Source organism: Vidua macroura, chromosome 21 (genome assembly GCF_024509145.1).
Source record: "Vidua macroura isolate BioBank_ID:100142 chromosome 21, ASM2450914v1, whole genome shotgun sequence".
NCBI classification, from domain to species: Eukaryota; Metazoa; Chordata; class Aves; order Passeriformes; family Viduidae; genus Vidua; species Vidua macroura.
The window spans coordinates 6,214,556-6,232,720 of NC_071591.1; the positions used below are offsets into that span (position 1 = coordinate 6,214,556).

General features: G+C 51.1%; 3 protein-coding genes across 5 annotated transcripts in view; all 3 read right to left on the bottom strand.

Annotated features, from left to right (window-relative positions):
- Positions 1-1,702: 1,702 nt before the first annotated feature.
- On the bottom strand, positions 1,703-6,487 carry LOC128817858 (alpha-1-acid glycoprotein-like). The gene is made up of 6 exons (XM_053996751.1): positions 6,281-6,487; positions 5,627-5,769; positions 4,950-5,023; positions 4,122-4,232; positions 3,261-3,364; positions 1,703-1,854 (listed from the first exon to the last, which is right to left on the bottom strand). The coding sequence occupies exons 1-6, from the start codon at positions 6,386-6,388 to the stop codon at positions 1,738-1,740; spliced, it is 657 nt and encodes a 218-aa protein (XP_053852726.1). The 5' UTR covers positions 6,389-6,487; the 3' UTR covers positions 1,703-1,737.
- Positions 6,488-7,476: 989 nt separating this feature from the next.
- Positions 7,477-9,787, bottom strand: LOC128817727 (alpha-1-acid glycoprotein 1-like). Its single transcript, XM_053996500.1, has 6 exons — positions 9,648-9,787; positions 8,856-8,998; positions 8,566-8,633; positions 8,184-8,288; positions 7,876-7,976; positions 7,477-7,688 (listed from the first exon to the last, which is right to left on the bottom strand). Exons 1-6 carry the CDS (start codon positions 9,756-9,758, stop codon positions 7,635-7,637), a joined length of 582 nt encoding a protein of 193 aa, XP_053852475.1. The 5' UTR covers positions 9,759-9,787; the 3' UTR covers positions 7,477-7,634.
- A 1,220-nt stretch (positions 9,788-11,007) lies between these two features.
- The window catches only part of COL27A1 (collagen type XXVII alpha 1 chain), a 141,460-nt gene continuing 134,302 nt past the window's right edge, over positions 11,008-18,165 (bottom strand). For 2 of the 3 annotated variants that reach the window (XM_053996476.1, XM_053996475.1), the window contains 11 exons: positions 17,953-18,015; positions 17,427-17,480; positions 16,701-16,736; positions 16,355-16,372; positions 15,944-15,979; positions 15,596-15,622; positions 15,312-15,377; positions 14,756-14,924; positions 14,503-14,612; positions 13,566-13,784; positions 11,008-13,032 (listed from right to left, as the gene is read on the bottom strand). In XM_053996476.1, the coding sequence (XP_053852451.1) occupies positions 12,886-13,032; positions 13,566-13,784; positions 14,503-14,612; positions 14,756-14,924; positions 15,312-15,377; positions 15,596-15,622; positions 15,944-15,979; positions 16,355-16,372; positions 16,701-16,736; positions 17,427-17,480; positions 17,953-18,015 (945 nt within the window). In that variant the 3' untranslated portion in view covers positions 11,008-12,885. Of the gene's footprint in view, positions 13,033-13,565; positions 13,785-14,502; positions 14,613-14,755; positions 14,925-15,311; positions 15,378-15,595; positions 15,623-15,943; positions 15,980-16,354; positions 16,373-16,548; positions 16,619-16,700; positions 16,737-17,426; positions 17,481-17,952; positions 18,016-18,165 lie in introns of those variants that run through there. The other variant, XM_053996477.1, reaches the window with a different exon arrangement.

Genomic DNA, 18,165 nt, shown 5'->3' on the forward strand with positions numbered 1-18,165 from the left:
TAATAACAACCCAGCCAGGAGCTAGCCTTGAAGGTCATTCAGGAGCCATAGCTGGTAGTGCAAGTGGCCTCTGATTTGGTTAACAAAACTTGCTCTGGGGGCCTGGCTGGCTTTGTTTGTTCCTTATGTCTCCTACTGTAATCCAAGGCTTTTATTCAGCTTTAAATCTACTCATGAAGTCGGGGTTTTTGTAGTCTGAGCCACAGCTCCCCAGCAGTGTCAGCTGAGATGGGTCCTTGAACCGCAGCACTGGAGGCGGCTGCCAGCGTCCCCTCAGCCCCCCTGCCCTCTGGAGAGCTTGGGGAGTTATGTTTCACATCACAAGCTGATAAAGAGGTGGATGAGGCAAGAGCTGGCTGGGTACCTGTGCCTCGAGACCTGGAGTGAACAGGCTGAACTTATTTTAATTTTTATATTGCTTATCCTGCTGGAAAGCAATCTGAGGGGAGACCTCTCTCTGCAATTCCCTGACACAGGAGGGTGCAGTCAGGTGGGGGTCGGGCTCTGCTCCCAGGGAACAAGGGACAGCAGGAGAGGGAATGGCCTCAGGCTATGCCAGGGGAGGTTCAGATTAGACATCAGGAGGAATTTCTTCACTGAAAGATTTGTCAAGCATTGGAAGGGGCTGCCCAGGGAGGTGGTGGAGTCCCCATCCCTGGAAAGTGTCCCAGGAATTGACCGGATTGGTGCTCAGTGCTCTGGTCTGGTTGACAAGGTGGGGATTGGTCACCTTGGAGGTCTTCTCCAACCTTAATGATTCTGTCATCTTGTAAAATTCATTTTTGCTAGAGCAGTCACTCCAAAGGCACTGAAATTTTGTCTGGGGCAGAGCAGAAACAGAGCACCCTGGAGCTCCAGAGGGAGTCACAGAGCTCGCTGCTGCCTTCCCTCTGGCTTTTCTCATTCTCTTCCTTTTTAAGGAAGAGAGATATTTTCAGTGCTTAATTATGAAGTTAGAGCTGAGAGTGAATTATTCTCCAGACATGCAGCAGCAGTCTCTTGTCCAATTTGCCCACTTTTACAGTGGCAGTGATGGTGCTGACCCCCCTTTGGTGTATGAGGTGCCTGACGAGTGCAGGGGTGTACTGGAGGCATGGAGAGCAATGTCATCCTTGGCACTTCTCATCTCCAGGGTGTTGAGCTTGCTGAGAAATGGTGACTTTTTCTCTGAAAATTAAAAATCCAGGCTGGGTGGGGTAAGCACCCCTTTCCTCTGGCAGGAGGATAATTTGTCAGTGTTAGACGTGGTGTGCAAAGAAAGCTGTGGATGGACATTATCAGGGAGCACTTGCCTGGTCCAGAGGCTTTGGACAGGAACATCTGTCCCGCCTGGGCTACCTGGCAGTCAAGCTGCTGTCAGGAGAACTGGGTGGTCCCTTTTAGCTAAAGCCCCTTTTCCTCAGGCTCTACAGTTACAGCTAAGTTTCCAGCCTTCTCTGTATTCCAGTTACTCCTCAAATGCTTGTTTTGCTTACTTAAAATAGTTTATGATTGCCCTCTCCTGGCTGGTCTCTCTTACTGCTGCATTGCAGCACTGCTTTTTGGCAGAGCATTTTCCAAGCTCAGTGCTCCAGGCTGACTCTCCCAACTCCAAGCTGGATGACACACAAGGTGAATTGGCTGTTCGTTCTCTTTTTGCAAACCCCACTTCTGAACTCTTCAGAACCCTCTGCTCTCAAAAAAATTTGCATCAAATTGTATCTAATTTGAAGGAAACGTTTATTGCCCTGTGTGGGGTCAGTTCCCTGCACTCCCAGGCCAGGGAGTACCTGGAGCAGGTGATGCTGTGACTGCAGCCACAGGCTCTGGGTGAGGGCTGTTGCTGCCTTCGGCTTCTTTCACTTGGCACACCTCCTGTCAAAACAACAAAAACAGGGTAAAATTGTCCTGTCAAAACAACAAAAACAGGGAATCTGCCAAGGTGCCAGCAACTGAGAATATACTCAAGAAAGAAATATTTTCCTTTCTTCTTTTAGCTGATTATGTCTAAGAAGGCTTCCCTGTCCTGGCACAGAAAATGCTTGCCCAGGTGCTCAGCTCCTGCTGGTGCCATTTTCCATGTCTGTGCTGGAAAGAGGAAACCAGGTTTCTGGGGCAAAGTTGGAGTATGTGTGCTCTGAAGGAAAGGGGGAACTCAGACTTTGGGGGAAATAAGTAAAAAGCTTGTGCTGCTCAGGCACTCTGCATGGGTTAAGTTCTGTTGATGCCTGCAGCTGACATGGGGCTTTGTGAGTCTGCTCCTGTGCTCTGCTCACATTCAGCCCCTTCAGCCTGATGACAAAAGGCCCCAGAATGTTTTCTGTGTTTGTTCAGTTGTTTTTCTACTCCTCAGGTGCAGTGGCTTACTTTGGCCAGTAACTGCCAACTCCAATTGCACCAGAACTTGTAAGCACAGACTGTCCTGACTAATTCCCCTCATTCTGCCCAAATTTAAATGTGATCCAGAGACTGCAACCCCCCCACCCCACAGCTGCATGCAGTTAATGTAGAGGAGCTGGGCTCTGCCTCCCAGGTGCTGCTCATTTGCCAAATGGGAGAGGAGACCTGCCCCAGCCCCAGGTGTAGCCCCATTCCCAGGGTTTCACTCTCTGTCTCTGTCCTCCATTCCCCTGAACCTGTGGGGCAGTTTTCAAAGCAGCCTCTTGAGGCTGGAGAAGTGTTGGGGACAATGTTGGATCCAGCCTGGTGGCTTGGAGTGGGATTTTGGGCACCTCTGAGAACTCAGAGCCTGCTGACATGGATGAGCAGATGACCAGGACAGAGCAGCAAAGGTAAGCTGTTTTTCACCTTCACTTTGCAAAGAGCTGTCAAGCTGATTCAAGGTCTGGCTCATTTACAGGATAAAATGTCTTAAATTGGGTGGCAGAGGTGAGAACTGGAACTGATTAATGTTTTGGTGGAAAACCTGAAGGAAAAAAATCCCTGGGGCCTCCTGCCCTTTCTGCAGCTTCTGGGGGCAGCTGGTCTTTGCTAGGGAGCAAAACCTGGGGTTTCAAGGCAAAATCAGTAACTTCAGGGCAAAACCCCCTTGCCTGTTATCCCCCTGGCAGGGGTAGGCAGGCTGCTACCAGGGTTCCCAGTGGAGATGCTCAGGTGCGGGCATTTGCTTTAGGGGTGCTATTTTAAACCTCGGCTGAAGCAAGCCTGTGATTATTTAATCCTCTAAATAATTTCCATCACTTTGAAAATGTGTCTCCAAGAGCCCAGTTTGGCAGCTGGAGGTGCAGCCCTGCCTGGAGGTGGCCCAGGGTGCTCAGTACCGTTTTCCATGGCGCGTACACGATCTGCTCTGCCCTCAGCCCCAGGCACTCGGCGTGCTGCTCAAATTCCTCCTTGTCAGCTGTGCTTATGCTCAGGCTCCGGGCTGGAGAAGGAGAAGGAGTTGTCAGGTGTTAGATATGGACTGGTGGCCTCAGCACAGCCCTTTGTGCCACGTCCTTGCTGCCCCCCTTCCCCACCAGTGGATGTGGTCTGTGTGGGGGTCTCTCACCCCCACAGTGAACACACCTGAACAAAACCAACCCTGGGCATCACTTGTTTAATCCTCTCCCAAACAGCTCTGGTCCTGTATGCTTAAAGGGGTTGCAGGATGGTTTGATACTCCTGGGGTGTCAGGAGGGACCAAGGCAGAGTATGGAGGCAGTTTTCTATATCTGTCTTCAAAATCTCTTAAGCAACTGCTTTGCAGCCTGGCAGGATGATGAGGAGCCTTAGCAGGGTCAAAACTGCTGCTTTATGGGTTTGTGGTTAAATCTGATCAGCTTTAGCACTGCAAAGCCACGTGCTCTGCCCTGGGAGGTAAGTACTGAAACATTACTGAAACATCATGGTTGGCTTGAAAATTTTGAGATTTTACAATGATATCGATGCTGAATTGTATTTGCTTCCTGTTCTTTGAATATTTACGGTGTAAGTGGGTTTGGTCTTTAACTCGCTTTTCCTGCTCTGCCAAGAGATGTGGGATTTTAATGGGGTTTGCAAATCCCATGACCCCTGGAGTCTGGGTCTCAGGAAAGTCATTGACTGTTGGTGAAACCAAGTTGCTGTATGGTTTTAGTTGATAACTGTGTGTGTGGGTGTGCCGTGATAGCTGTAAATGACTTTAGGATGGAGTTTCATACCGTAGAGATACTGCCCCAAATACGTCCTTTCCCTCTGCATTTGGTACTGGATGAGCAAAAGGTTTTCAGAGCTCATGTTCATCAGCATCCCCTCAGTTTGCTGGGTCTTGGCTTGGAGAGAACAGACACAATAACTCAGATTTGCAGTGCTGCAGCAGCAATAAACTCCAGCCCAGGTGTGGACAGTGATTCAACCTTCAGTAGCAGGTGAGTAAAAAGGTCCTGAAATAGGGTAATTTTTTTGGCTCTTGGTTTATATAAGTTGTATTTCTTGAAAATGGGGCTGGGATGTGAAAGAGCCGAAGTCCCCCAGCTCCTGTCCTGCTGTTGGAATGTGCTGAATGATGTGGTGTGTTGGGACTCAGGGTATGAGGGGTCAGTGCAAACTGTGTCCCAGGGGGTTGCAATTCCCACCCCGAGACTGGCTCACCCCACTTCCTCAGCAAGGAGGAAGCAACTCAGAACAAGAGGCTTCATTAATTCACTGAAACCTGCCATGAGTGTTCCCTCCTTCCCCCAAGGGATTGTGAAATAACTTCACAAACAGGATGGTGTTCTCCTGCAGGGCAGGGAGCAGGTTGGCTCCTGGCACAGCATTACCCTGTGAGTTTAATGTGGCTGGACAGCAGGGCTGGGATCCCTGGGGTGCCCCAGGAGCAGGAACAACCTGGGTGCCCCCGGGATTGTGGAGCTGTTTGGAGCCCACCAGGCTTCAAACAGGCAGAGACTCTGGAATAAAATGCATAGGATAAAGTAAAGCAGGGACATGGGCCCTTTGTGTGTCTCAATCCATGAGGGCTGGGTGTTAACCCCAGCCGTGCTGCTCACCGTGCTTCACCAGCGTGGCGTTACCGGCAGTGACTTCCAGGTAGGTGAGGTTGTTGGTAAAACATTGGTCCCCCCTGGAGAGAGAGGGGAAGGGGGTGATGCCGTTGTCTGGAAGGACCAGCAAAGCCCCAGCCCTGCATCGGGCACCTGCCACCTCCTCCTCAGGGTTAACTTCTCCCACTGTTAAAATCAAGGCGTTTCTCTCGTGCCTTTGCCTGATCTCCAGTGGCAGCTCGTGGTCTCAGCCTTGCCATTGCTCCCCCACCCCTTGGTGGTCAGACGTTTTCCACCCTGAAATAACTGAAACCTCAAAGTGCTGCCTGTGTTGGCACAGAAAAACTCATGCTCTGAAATTCTGACCCTGTGGGGGAAACAGCTTTTGATGCCTGGCAGAGTCAGCAGCCATGGCATAGGGACTTCTGGAAAGTTCTCCTCCCCTGCAGAGGTCTTCTCCTTGCCTGCATGGCTTGATGCCTGTGAGACCTCTGCCCTGCAAAACGGTCTGTTGAAATAAATGAGTAAATAAAGGGGATGGGGGAGAGGTTGCACAGAGGAGGCAGGAGAAACTAACTCCTTTTGGAGAAACCAATCTGGAACCGTGCTCAGGTCTTGTGCTGCAAGATTTTAGGGCTGTAGCAGGGAGGGGATGGGTTGAGGGCACAGGGACTGCATCTTACACGGCCACGTAGTGGCTGATGAGCAGCTCCTGCCCGCTGGCACCGGGCTCCAAGCGCAGGAAGGCATGGTCGATGAGCAGCATCTCCACGCGGTGCTGGGGGAACTGGGCAGCCCCTGCCACGTACAGCCACGTCCCCAGCAGCTGTGGGGAGGGAGGGAGGGACAGCTGGTGACAGCTGCTGGGTTTGCAGGAGAAACCCTGAGATTTCCACCCTCCCCGTGGCAAAACTGATAGTGCTGCTAGTTCTCTGATATTCTGCTAAGGCTCTTGCATTGGCAGCGACAAGGTGAAATATTTGCAAATGAACTGGGGGGAAAAAATAATAGCTGAGTGTGGGGGTTGGGAAGGGTGCTGGCGCCGGCTGTGGTGCGGCAGGGTCAGGACAGCCCGGCTTTGTCGCGGGGGATTTGCACCAGAAAATACCCAGCCCACCCGCCTTGTTGCAAGGTCACTGTTGGGAACCTGAGAAAACTGCGTAATTCCAGCAAACATTTCCCTGGGTTTGCTGCAGATGTTTCACTGACAGCACCTCGGCAGATGTGCTGGGGGACAAGGTGGGGTTTTGCCCTTTCCCGAGGGACAGCGAGGCACAGCAGAGCACCCTGAAGCTGACTGCAGGCGTGGGGCAGCCCGAGCCCCGCGTGTCTCCTACCTTGGAGGCCGTGGAGCTGTCCGGGCGCTGGGCTCCGCAGGGCACAGCATCGGTGGGCAGCAGCAGCGCCGCCAGCCCCAGGATGACCAAGAGCCCGGGCGTGCCCATGGCTGTCCGAGCACACGGAGCGAGCACGGTCCTGCACTGACAGACAGACAGACAGACGCTGCTGGCTCCTGCAGCTCTGCTGGGAGGGGACAGGATGTGCCCGGGGCTGCCGGATCTGCACCCGTGTCGCAACCGGTGCCTTTTGGGGGCGATGCCCAGGGAAGAGCCGCGTGCTTGGCACTTGCCCCGGCCTCGGATGTGGCTGCTGGCAGCAAGTGCTGGTAGGAGTGGGCTGCTGGTGATGCAGTTACTGCATTTTAAACTTCAACCTGCCCTAAATCTGCCCAGTTTTCCCCCTGCGAGCAGCTGCCGTGCTCACCTCTTGCTCTGCTGTTGAGATGTGCAACCCTCCCAGTGCTCGTTTGGCTGCAGACCCCCACCCCAGTCTCAGGCAAAGCCCAAGGGGGCTTTCAAGAGAAGGTGCTTTTGCAGTCCTTGCCAAAACTGGCCTTAAAAGCGGTGCTTATGGGCCTCAGAGGTCACCCCTGTCCTGTTGGACACATCCCCTGTGCAGCTCCCGGACCCTCCCTGTCCTGCTGCTGTCCCTGTGTGGTCGGCCAGGCAGGTCTTGTTTCTCTGGCATTTTGTGTGCCTTTTCCTCTCTGGCAGAAGAGCCTCCCTGAACACTTTGGTCTGGCTCTGGGTGATGGTTTTCCCCATCCTCTCCCCTTTCCCCTCCTCAGTGAGACCTGGGGAAGGTGCAGTGTCCCCTCTTGTCACCCCACCCTGCAGTGACCTCTGCACAGGACTGTGGTGTAGATGGAACCTTGTGGGATTTGGCTTGGAAATGGAGGGTGGGGATGTTCAGGTGCTGGGAGTGGTGTGGTGGGAGAGACTCGAGGGGGTTGGCAGGTCTGTCTGTCACCCTGATGGGTGGGTGCTCATGTCCCAGTGTCCTGAGGCTGGGAGGGTCCCCTGCCAGCACAGAGCTGGCATGAGGGATGTGCCTCTGTGCCCACTGCCACGCTTGGCCCTGGTTGGGTTTTGTCTGGAGCGTTTCACATCTCTGGGTGGGTTTGGAGATGCAGCACCATGGGCAGGGCAGGCAGGAGGGTGTCCCAGAGAAGATGGAGCAGGAGCAGCCAGTAGTTGAAATGAAGGAGTTTATTTTGGGCCCAGTTGAGAACAGTCAAACTGGGTGTTTAATCCAGGAGGAAAAACCAAAACATGGATAAGATAAAGGTTCTGAGGCTGTGCTGAGCCTGGAGGAGGATGAGGATGGAGCAGCTGACCCAGTCCATGGGGGTTAGCCCAGATGAGGATCTGCATTGTCTTCATCCCCGGGCAGGGGACAGGCATGCTGGGGAGAGAGGAGATCAGCTCTTGGAGCTCCCTCACCCCAGAACCACCAGGAATGGCTGGGGTAGGAGGCTCGAAGGGGGAATGGGGATGCACAGCAGGGAAGCTGTGCTGGGGGACTAAATTTACATTCCCCCCAGACCCCCATCCCAGCTGGGGGGCTCATCCACCCTGGGGAGGGTTTGTACCTCTGTGGAAGTGTAGAACACCTCCTCCTCAGTGAAGCCCAGGCACTGCAGGTGGGCTTTGAACTCCTCCATGTGCTCCTTGCTCACATTGGGTGTCCGTGCTGTCAGAGAAATGGAGAAGGGGGGGAAAGAAATGGAGTTTTAGAGTTGCTTTGCTCCTGGGTGATCCCTGTAGTGCAGATGGGAGGTCACTGCCTGTCCCCATCCTTCCCCTTTCTATATCAGGGGAAAAGGGGCTTTTTGCCCTGCTTGTGAGGACTGGAGATATCTGTGCCCTTTGATTTGTCTCTGGGGAAGCATCTGCTCACCTGAGAGACTCAGACTTGGGAAGTCAATGTTGATGTGGTTCAGGATCAGCAGGTCTTTGTCACTTTGGATCAGTCTGGCCATAGAAACCGCCCTGTTATCAGCAACTGGAAGATATGGAGAGAGTGAGATTTCCCCACTGGTGAGGATCCACCCCATGCTGAGGCTCATCACCTTTCATCCTTGTGACTCATCCCAGTGGGGACCACTCTGGTCCCACAGTACTGCCATAGATATGCTGTGTGGTGGAAGAAAATCTTCCCCCCCACCTCCAGACATGATTTTAGGCGTAAAAGGCTCAGGGTGCCACATACTGGGGGGCAGAAGCAGGAGGGTTCAAGGGCTGGCTGAGTCCCCCCATCCCATCCCACAGTGGAGCTTTACCATGTGCCATGGTGGAGTTCTGCTGAAAGACCTGGATCTTGGAGTTCTTCACCACACACGTCTCATTCCTGTGGGGCAGAGAGGTCAGAGGGAGCAAATATCCCCAAGCTTGTCCCAACCAAACCTGAGGGATTTGGAACATGAGCAGGACTGCAGAGCTTAAATAAATGTGGCATAGCTGCTCTCCAGCCCCGAATCTGTGGGGTGTCTCAGCCCTGAGGATGACACCAGAGGGTAGAAATGCCCCTGGAGATGGGGGAGCCAGATCAGGCGTGAATCCCTGTCCTTACATTCTTATGATTTCGGTGCAGTTGAGCTCGTCCTCATGACTGCCCGGAGAGAAGGAAAAAGCCGCAAATGTCACTGCCCTGAGCTCTGCCAGGTGAGGGGGATACCTGGAGGCACCGGTGATGTAGAACCACTGTCCCAGGATCTGCAGAGGGGAGCAGAGTGGGGAAGGTTGGAGGGGCTGTGCCAGGTTCGCCCACAGACACCCCGTGAGTGAAAGCAAATGCTGTGTCTGACGTCCCACAGCCAGGAGCAGGTGTAGGTGACTGCCCTGGCCAGGATCCAGGCTGGGTGAGGGTCTCTGGGTTTTGTCCCTTTTCTGTTAAGGCAGTGCTCCAGCTCCCAGGATGGCCAGTTTTTTCTGCAATGGTGCTTCTCCTGCTCCAGGCCATGCTGTCATTGCTTTCCTCCCATTAAAAGCTCCCGAGGGAATAAATACTGCTTATACAGTGAAGGGTTTGAGGATGGAGACTCGTGACCTGTGCCACCATCACTTGAAGGACTTCAAATAGAGTGCTGAGGCATTGGGGTGGTGCTGCCCAGCCTGGCTGGCAAGGAGATAGAAGCAGAATCCCCCAAAAGTGCCTGCTTGTGAGATTATGGGTGCAGAGCTGCAAGGCTTCACCCCTTCCCTGTGCAGCAGTCCGGATTTTTTTTTAGGAAAACAACCACGGACAGGCAGATAAACACTGAGCTGCCAGTGCTCCTGCCATGACCTCCTCCCCTATCCATAAGGGCCAGAGGTGCTGACAGGAAAGGAGAGGATGGGTGCCTTGCCTGAGGACAGGGCTTACCTGAGGGATGGTGGTGTTGTCGAAGGTGATCGGGACAAGCGGGGCACAGCTTTGGGGCTCGGTGGCCAGGGCCAGGGGCAGCCCCAGAAAGAGGGTGAGGGTGGCCAACATCTCCTGGCTGTCTAGGAGGATGCTCCTGCTCTGCCAGGCTGTTGCTCAGCTCTGTCCCTTATATAGGGCTGCCAGCACCACTGGACATCCCCAGCACCAACGTCCCCGTTCCGCTGCTGGGCTGTTTGCTCAGGCATGAAGCAATAGCAGGTGGAGGAAATTCAACTTGCAACATCTTGGATTTCTCCAGCACAGAAGGAGGAAACACCCCCCCCCAACCTAACACTTCCCCAGTGCAGGCTTTTGTTCTCAGAAACTGCAATTAATTTTGTGGGTGCCTGGCGAAGTGCTCGGCAGCTTCAGGTGTGTTTGGAGACCTTGGGGACACTGAGGGCAGCGGGACATGGCTTTCCTCCACGGGGCAAAGAAACCCTCGTGGACATGGCTGGCTGGCTGGCAGCTCTGAGAGCTTTGGTCCACACTCACCTGGTTTCCCCTTGGGACACGGGGTTGCACGAGGGTTCACGTGTGCTCTTGGGAGGGCAGATGCCATGGGGGATTCCTTGGGGGATTCCATGGGGGATTCCATGGGGTAGGGGCCTTGGCTATGGGGTAGGGAACTCAGTGGGCTCAGACCTCTTAAAAGCTGTGAATTACAAGTTCTTTAGATGCAGCATCTCCCTATTCAACAGCGCCGTACAGCTCCCCTCATGTTGGCATCGTAATTAAGTGTGGTGATTAATTAATTAGACATGTTTACTTTCACCCTGCCCTCAGCAGCTGCTTCAGGAGCTGTGCCTCGGGGGGGCAGCCGGGCTTTGGTGCCAGAGCGGGGCTGGTGCCAGCGCCCAGCGGTGTCGGGAAGGGGCAGAGCAGGGCTGGGCTAACACGGCTCAGCCCCTTCCCGCTGCTTTTTGTCCCCAAAAAAACCCAGGATTTTTTCCCTTTGCTTCCTTCTTTCCCTTTGCCACGCTCTTTTTTTTGCCCCCTGCTGTTGCCCTCATCTTTCCCCTTTTCTTTCCCTTAGTTTTCCCCCTTTCTCCCACCCCAATTTCACCCTATGTCTTCCTTTCCATTTTTTCCCTTTCCATTTTTTCCCCCTTTCTATTTTTTCCTTTCCTTTTTCTTTCTGGGATCCCAATCTTGTTGTGCATTTGGCATCACAGGAAGGTTTGGGGCGTGGGTTTGTCTCAGATCACTTGGGGGAACCCCTGGGAAATGGGGTATTTCTGTACCTCCTGCCTACCTAGTTTCTTTTGAAGAAAAAAAAACCAAAAAAACCCAAACCATTCCAGTCCTGTTCCATTGCCTCAGTTTTAAATATTTATTTAAAGTTAAAAAAAAAAAAAAAAAAAAGAAAAAGAAAAGGAGGAAAAAAAAAAGCTTTAAGGAGAACAAATGGTAACTGCAGCCTTGAGAAAACACAAAACCAATGGCATGGGATGAGAAATGGAGTGATCTGGAGTATGGGGGGTTGCAGGGAGGCAGCGAGTGATGGGTGGTGCTGATTTTGGCCTGGGGATGAGGTATTTCTGGCAGGGGCTGCGTGGAGGGCGAGGTATTAGGGACAGATCCTGTTAACCTTTTCTGATGGTGATTGGGAACCAACCAGCAGGCAGTAGTGACAAAAAAAAATATACAAAGAGAGACTCACAGATAATTTTTTTCCCCTCAAAAAAATAAAATCCATAGTCCATATGAGACATGAAAACTCCAAACAGGCACTGAAGAGTTTCTGATACAGTACAGCTCTGATTACATCAATATTATTCCTTATATAGAATTAAAGATTATCATAATTATCCTCTTTAAAAAAAAAATCCTCCAAATTTACATATAGAGACTAAATTTCTACAAAACTTAACAGAACAAAACCCTTCCAAGCTTGGCTGGGTTCTGAAACAAGGTACCATCACGTCAGTCTTGACAGAGGGGCCGAGGGAAGAGTCGCAGAGCTGGGTTTAAACGTGAGCTTAGTCCAGGGAGTTGTGTGGGCAACTCAGTACAGCCCAACTCTACCAACTCCAAAGGAGCTCTCTGAGGCTCAACAGTTCTAGATGAGCTGTGTCCCTCACTCCCCTCCCAAAGCAGTGAAGTGCTGATGAATTAAAAAACAAAAAAAGCAAATTTGCTTGTAAATTATCCCGTAAGTGATGTTGGCTGTGGTGTGAGTTGTGTTATTGACACCCATGGCCACTGAAGGATCCCTTTTAAGGTGGCTGTTTCTCTGATTTAACTGTAGAACACAATCTCCTCTCTTCCCAGAGAGATGATTCTATGGGGCTTTTTTTTTTTTTTTGGGTCTGTGGCAAGACATTGTAGCACCTTCACAACCTTAAATAAAGTCATATATATAAAAAAACACATGTTTTTAAGAGCACCAGAGATTTCACAGTGAGAGGTAGAAACAAATCAGATGAGCCCATTCCCTCTCTCTATTTTAGCACCAATTTCTTCCCCTCTCCTCTTTCCATTCCCCCTTCTTTGCTCTCCCCTACTCCAACACCACACGTTGAGAGGGAGTGTTGATTTAAACTCATGGAAGGAGGAACTTGGCTTTTTTTTTTCTTTTTTTTTTTTCCTTTTTCTTTTTGCTTTAAATAATATAATATATATATTTTGTTTCTTCTAATATTGCACATCAAAATGCTTCCTGTACACAGAGCAGCCAGATTCAACTTGCAGCTCCGCCTGGGAGACCTGATGCAGCACGTGGCTGTCCAGAAGCTCTGAGAGGGAAGCTCTATTTTTTTAATCATTTTTTCTCAATGGAAAGAACATTTGGTAACTCAGGAACCAGACAAAAATGGGTGGGTGGGTGGTGGTGGGGGGGGAAAGAACAAAAAAAACCCACACGCTGCAAGTTGCTTGAGGTTTCTCTCAATGTTTTCTTTGGTCATGGAAAAAGCTTTGTGTGTGGAACCACAACATCCAGTCCCCTGATCCCTTTTCACTGCTCACGTCCTGACTGATGCCCGCTTCCCCCACCTCCTTGTTCCTCCTCCTTTCAACAACTGGCTGAGTTCAGTAGATCATGGGTTCTTGGAGACCTTGAGCCAAAGGCTGGAGCAAGAGCTGGCCCAAAGGATACAGCCCAGCTGTCCTTGCTGCAGAGAGGGGGAGAGCCCCTGTAAGGACAGGCCCATGGTGGGGTTGGAGCCTCAGAGCCCGGGTCCCATGGCTTGGCTCAAAGGAAGCAGACAGGGCCGACCTCGAGGTGATACTGCTGTCCTGGCTCCGAGGGGGGCAGGTTCTGGATGCTGACAATTGGCAGCTGCTGAGGGTCCTGTGTCCGAAAGGAAAAGAGGGTCCGATGCCAGCGCCCGTCCTTGATCTGCGTGGGGAGGGGGACAGAGAGAAAGCTGATGAGCCAGGGGGTCACTCCTGCTGGAAAGGAACGTGTTCCATGAGGTGCAGGCCTGAAAATTCCTCTGTGAGACAAGGGCTGGGGTGGGTTTAGAGAGCATTTTGGGGAACACTTTATCAGGCTGATGAAAACTGAGCTTGAGTGGTACCACCAAGACAAACTCCTAATGCTGTGAGCCTGGATGCAGCCCTGTGCCTCCTCAGTCTGTGTGGCACCAGACAAGAGCCAGGGTCAGCACCCATGGGGAGCCATTCCCCCTTCTGTCATTTAACTGCTGCTATCCGTGACAAGTAACTTCAGAATTTCATCTTTTGCTTTACTGTTTGAAGGCCATCTGCTTCACAGGAGCTGCTATAGCATCCTGGACTGGAAAATTAGTGGAGAACTGGTAAACCTGACCCTTCTCCCTTGTAGGATGAACAGCACAGGTGTTACTTGAGCCTCAGAATGAGCTCTGGCATTTCTCTCCACTTCTTCCTCCCTCTTTCACAGCGACATACCTTGCAATCATCAGCTGCCACTTCTGGCCTGAGCTGCCCACTGGCCTCAAACACCTGCCCGTTCCAGGCCCTGAAGCGCACGGCTTTTTCCGAGGGTGTCTCAGAGGAGCCTTCCCGCCACACAGAGGTGTTCAGGCAGTGGATGGTGATGTGCTGCACCACCTCCGAGCTCAGCAGTCGCAGGAAGTTCATCTGAACTCTCCCGATGTCGAAATCCAGCTGTAAGGTGACAGAGAGGTCACAGGGGCACCCTGCAGAGGGGCTGAGGGGAGCAGGCTTAGTGCAGGGTGGGATAGCAAAGGGGGTCCCTGTCCTCTGCTTCATTCTGCACCAGTGTCCAGAGCTGGATCTGATGTGAATATGGGCATGAGGACCAGATGCCAAATCCTTCTGGAAAGTTTTCATGGGGACACAGCAGGTCCTTTGCTTTGCAGAACAAACTAGGAGGTCCTTGAGTAGGAGGAAAGGAATGTAAACTTCAAACTCAATACACCTGCAAAGCAGGTTCCAGTTCATCTGCAAAGATATTCCTATTTGTATTTTTAGTACAGGTACTTCCTTAACAAAAATCCCATAGCAATAATATAATTGGAAACTTGTGTATTTAGGCTGACATCAGTTCTCCAGGTGGCAGGAAACAAAATGCAAGAGTGACCCAAACATAAGCCAAGTCAATAAAGGATTTGGGAGCAGCATGTTTGTGAAGTTACTGATCATGTTAAGGCTGTGGGTTCATTAAACATCACTGGAACACAGGGCTTTGTCTTGAGCCTTAGGTGTATTTTTTAACTCCCCAGAGCAGTTCTGAGTGTTACAGTTGCACTAATGCTCCCCCAAACTGTGTGCTGTGTCCTTGTGGTCACTGTCCAGTGTCCTGGCACAACACAGGCTGTGTAAATATTTGGGAAATGCTGCTCTGGGCCTGGGCTGTGCCTACCTTGGAGACAGTGACAGGGCTGAGACACGTCTGGCCCCCGTTGGTGAAGTTACAGATGACCTGTATGGTGTCTGAGGAGCAGCCAAGGTTTGGGTCAATCCAGTAGGTACCTGAGGAAAGGGAGGATTTGGGGATTAACAAGGACACTTAACCTTTTCTGTGAGTGACAAAAGGACAGTTTGGGTTTCTTGGTGACTGGTCCCAGGGAAGGAGACCAACATGAAACAGCCTTTGCACATTTGGGGCTTCCTACCATCGGTCATCTTCTGTTCACAGTTCATGAGGTCCCGGCAGATGCGGGCAGGGTTTTCCTTGGTTCCCAGGGGTCTTTTGATGCTCTGAATGAGGTTGCTGAGGTAGTGTAGAGTCTTAAAGATCTCCCCTCCATGGTCCAGCATGAGAAGGTCTGGATGTTGGTAACCCTGGAGAGAAAAAAAGGCAAGTCAGGGGTGCCTTGGGGGCACTGAGGGCTGTAACCACAAGGGTTTCTACATCATTTTGAGAAAAATCAGTGGTCAAAGACAGACTGTGCTAGCTTGGGGCCAGTGAGCCACAGGCCTTGTATTGTCCCAAACAGGGCAGTGCTGAAACGCTGGCAAAGTCACAATGGCAAAGTCAGGAGGTCTGAAGCTTCACAAATCAGTGACACAACAGAACGGGACTTTTGCCTGCATAAATTCCAGATATTCCTCTAGAACGGTGACAAATCAGGGCTTTGTATAAACATTCTGCACACAGAAAGCACGGATGAGACCATTCCCAGTCTCCAGCCCAAGCAAAGACCAGGGACTTAAAAAATGCCCTCGTACCTCTCTCTTGAGCGCGGTGTTGGAGTCGATCAGTGTCTGGAAAGCTGCCCCAAAGCCATCTTGTTGCTGGTGTGGTGTGAAAAAGATGGAAACTGAGATTGTTAGAAGTTGAGCATGCCCTGATGCAAGAAAACACTGCTCAATCTGAGGCTACAGTTCAAGCACTGCTCTGCTAACAGAGCATCTCCTGCTGGACCTGAGTGTGTCGTCAAGGCCCCAGCAGCACCTTGGCTCTGCAGGACTTGTGATCATCGTTAGCAAACATACAGAGAATGGCAACTTACAAAAGAGGCTGGAACTCCTGGCGGTCCCTGGAAATCAGAGGAAAAAAGGGGCATCAGCCAGAATGTTGGTCAGTCACTGGTGCACAGATATTCAGCCATTTGAAATCCCCGTTCCTGTGGAGCCCCTCAGTGCAGAGAAATGAGAGAGGCAACAATGCTGTCTCTATAAAACTCTTGGGGATGGTTTGGACTAAAGTACAAGAAACACTGGTCCATTCACACACATGGTTTTGCATATGAGGAATGGGGCTAAGCCATAATTTCCAGTGAGGGAGCAGTCCCTCTGGAGAGTATCATGGCAATCATTTCAGCTTGTTTCAATCATGAACTCTTCCCACAGATACATACCGGAGGGCCAGGGTGTCCTCGTGGGCCTGGAGGACCCTAAAGACAGAGTGGCATCAGTTAGTGAAATAGCTCCAGTTTTTATTTCCATTTCTCATGGTTTTTACCAGCAGGAATCTGTTCCCAGCTGGATTTTTGACGACTCACAGGAGCCTGTCCCTCAGAACTTTCAAAAGACAGGGGTGGCCCCATTTTGTCCCTGCTCTGGGTACATCTGTCTACACCTGGTCTATTCCTGCTGCATCCTTTGTTCCCAGCCCTTTCAACTCCTCAGTTGTCACTAATGCCATGTTGCCAGGTACTCATCCCATTCCAGGTGTGCAATTACCCACCCTGCAGCTTTACACGTGCTAAAAGCAACTGTTTTATTTAAATACAAGATATCAGTCAGAAAAAGGGATCTCAGATACTTACCCGTGGACCTTGAAGACCCTGCAGGGGAAAGAAAAAAAGTGCAGAAGCTGTCAGAAAATGCTCATTACTGACCCCAAATCTCCCTGTACACCCATGTGCTGTTCCCAAGGCAAGGGCTGGGTGCTGTACTGGAGATGCCACAGTTGTGGACAGCATGGTGAAGCGTTGCTGGGTTAAGGAAATGGAAATTTTACCAGCAGAGTGGTGTGGATGTGTGTACACATCTGTAAGCAGTGTCTTGCCCTCGTGGGAGCCTGATGCACCCTGTGGTCACAGCAGAGCCCAGAGTGACTCTTGATGGTTCAAAGCCACTCTTAGGGGCACCCGGGGTGGGACCAGCACTTACCATCTCCCCACGGCTGCCTTTGTCTCCCTTGGGCCCCTGCAAAGCACAGGAGGTGGCTGTCACTGACCATGCACAAGCTGCCCTGCTGGCTGCTGCCCCCAGAAGCTCCTTGCAAGGACTCATCCCTAACTCATCAGCTCAGGTTGTCATATTGGCCTCCCCATCCCAAAGCAAATAATGCCATTACTGGCTGTTTTGGCAATGTTTGAGTTTGTCTTACTGGTTTTTATCTCTGCAGCCTCTGGACCAAGCTCTGAGTGGTGCCATGCTTGTGTTTTCACAAAGCATTGACCTGGTCTTTCATCTGTGTTCAGGGCCTTTGGCATTTTAGGGCAGGCAGGGATTTTCAACACTTCCCAAAATCAAGTAGTTCCCAGTTTAATACGTTTTTAAAAAAAATATTTAAATGTGTTTCCCCCTGCCCCAGGCCAAGGTCTTTGGAAAATCTGGCTTTCAAAAATCTGCAATAACATTCTTGTTTTCCAATCTATTGAAAACCTTGCACTTCTGTATTGCTGCTCCTCACTTTTCAGCTAATAATCTTCCAGCAGCTGTCCATGCAGCCAGAGACTAAGCCTGCACTTTTCTGAAGCTGCTGATCTTAAAACCAATTTTGTTTTCTTGGTTACAGCAGGATTTGGGGGTTACTTGCACTCAAACATCTTGAATCTCAGGCATTTAAACTCTTCTAAAAAATACAGGCAGGAAAGAAGTGTGGATACTTACAGGGCTTCCCATGGGACCCTGAATGCCCAGAGGACCAATAATTCCTTCTTTTCCCTAGGAAAGAAGAGACTTGTGAACCACCACACGGGACCTGACAGTCATTTTCACTAGGGCAGACTCAGGGAAGACTCAGAACCTTTGCTGCTTTTCAGCAGCTTGGTGGTGGTATTTGCTGTAGCTGGAATAAAAAAACATTTCCAACTGCAAGTCCAAAGAGACAAGTCCTCCCAGTGTGGTTGTCATGAGCCTTGTTAAACCTCAGAAATTCCATAAATAGAAGGATTTCAGTGTAGCTATTTCAGTGTAGCACTGAAATAGAAGGATTTCAGTGTAGAAGTGTTCAGTGTAGCTCTGTGCAGCGTGGCTGTCTCCAAGCCCTGTGCAGGTGTGGTCACCCTCAGAGGTGGTGGCTCAGAGGTGGTGCCATGGCCTTGAGCACTGTGCTCCTCACAGCCCCTGGAGCCTCACAGAAATGGGGGTGAAGGAAGAAAATCCTCCCAAACCCAAAACCTGGAAAATCACTCACCATGAGACCTGGTGGCCCACGTGGTCCCTGAATGCCTTTGAACCCAAGGTCTCCTGGGGGGCCCTGCAAGCAAAAAATGAGATGTGAGGTCCACTAAATAACCAAACCCTGTGTTTATGCCCTTTTATGTTTTATGCCTGTTTATGTGTTTATGCTTAGAGCTCTGCTTTAAGGACAGGGGTGCTGCCTCTTGTCTATGGGACAGGGAAGATC

What these genes read in the sequence shown, in the direction of transcription:
- LOC128817858 (XM_053996751.1), bottom strand. Translation starts at nt 6,388, where the DNA reads ATGGGCACGCCCGGGCTCTTGGTCATCCTGGGGCTGGCGGCGCTGCTG. An exon ending in ACAGCTCCACGGCCTCCAAG is followed by an intron (nt 5,770 to 6,280) that starts GTAGGAGACACG and finishes CCCTCCCCACAG; the next exon opens with CTGCTGGGGACGTGGCTGTA. An exon ending in TTTGGGGCAGTATCTCTACG is followed by an intron (nt 3,365 to 4,121) that starts GTATGAAACTCC and finishes CTCCTTCTCCAG; the next exon opens with CCCGGAGCCTGAGCATAAGC.
- LOC128817727 (XM_053996500.1), bottom strand. Translation starts at nt 9,758, where the DNA reads ATGTTGGCCACCCTCACCCTCTTTCTGGGGCTGCCCCTGGCCCTGGCC. An exon ending in ACAACACCACCATCCCTCAG is followed by an intron (nt 8,999 to 9,647) that starts GTAAGCCCTGTC and finishes TCCCCTCTGCAG; the next exon opens with ATCCTGGGACAGTGGTTCTA. An exon ending in TGTTCTACACTTCCACAGAG is followed by an intron (nt 7,689 to 7,875) that starts GTACAAACCCTC and finishes CTCTCTCCCCAG; the next exon opens with CATGCCTGTCCCCTGCCCGG.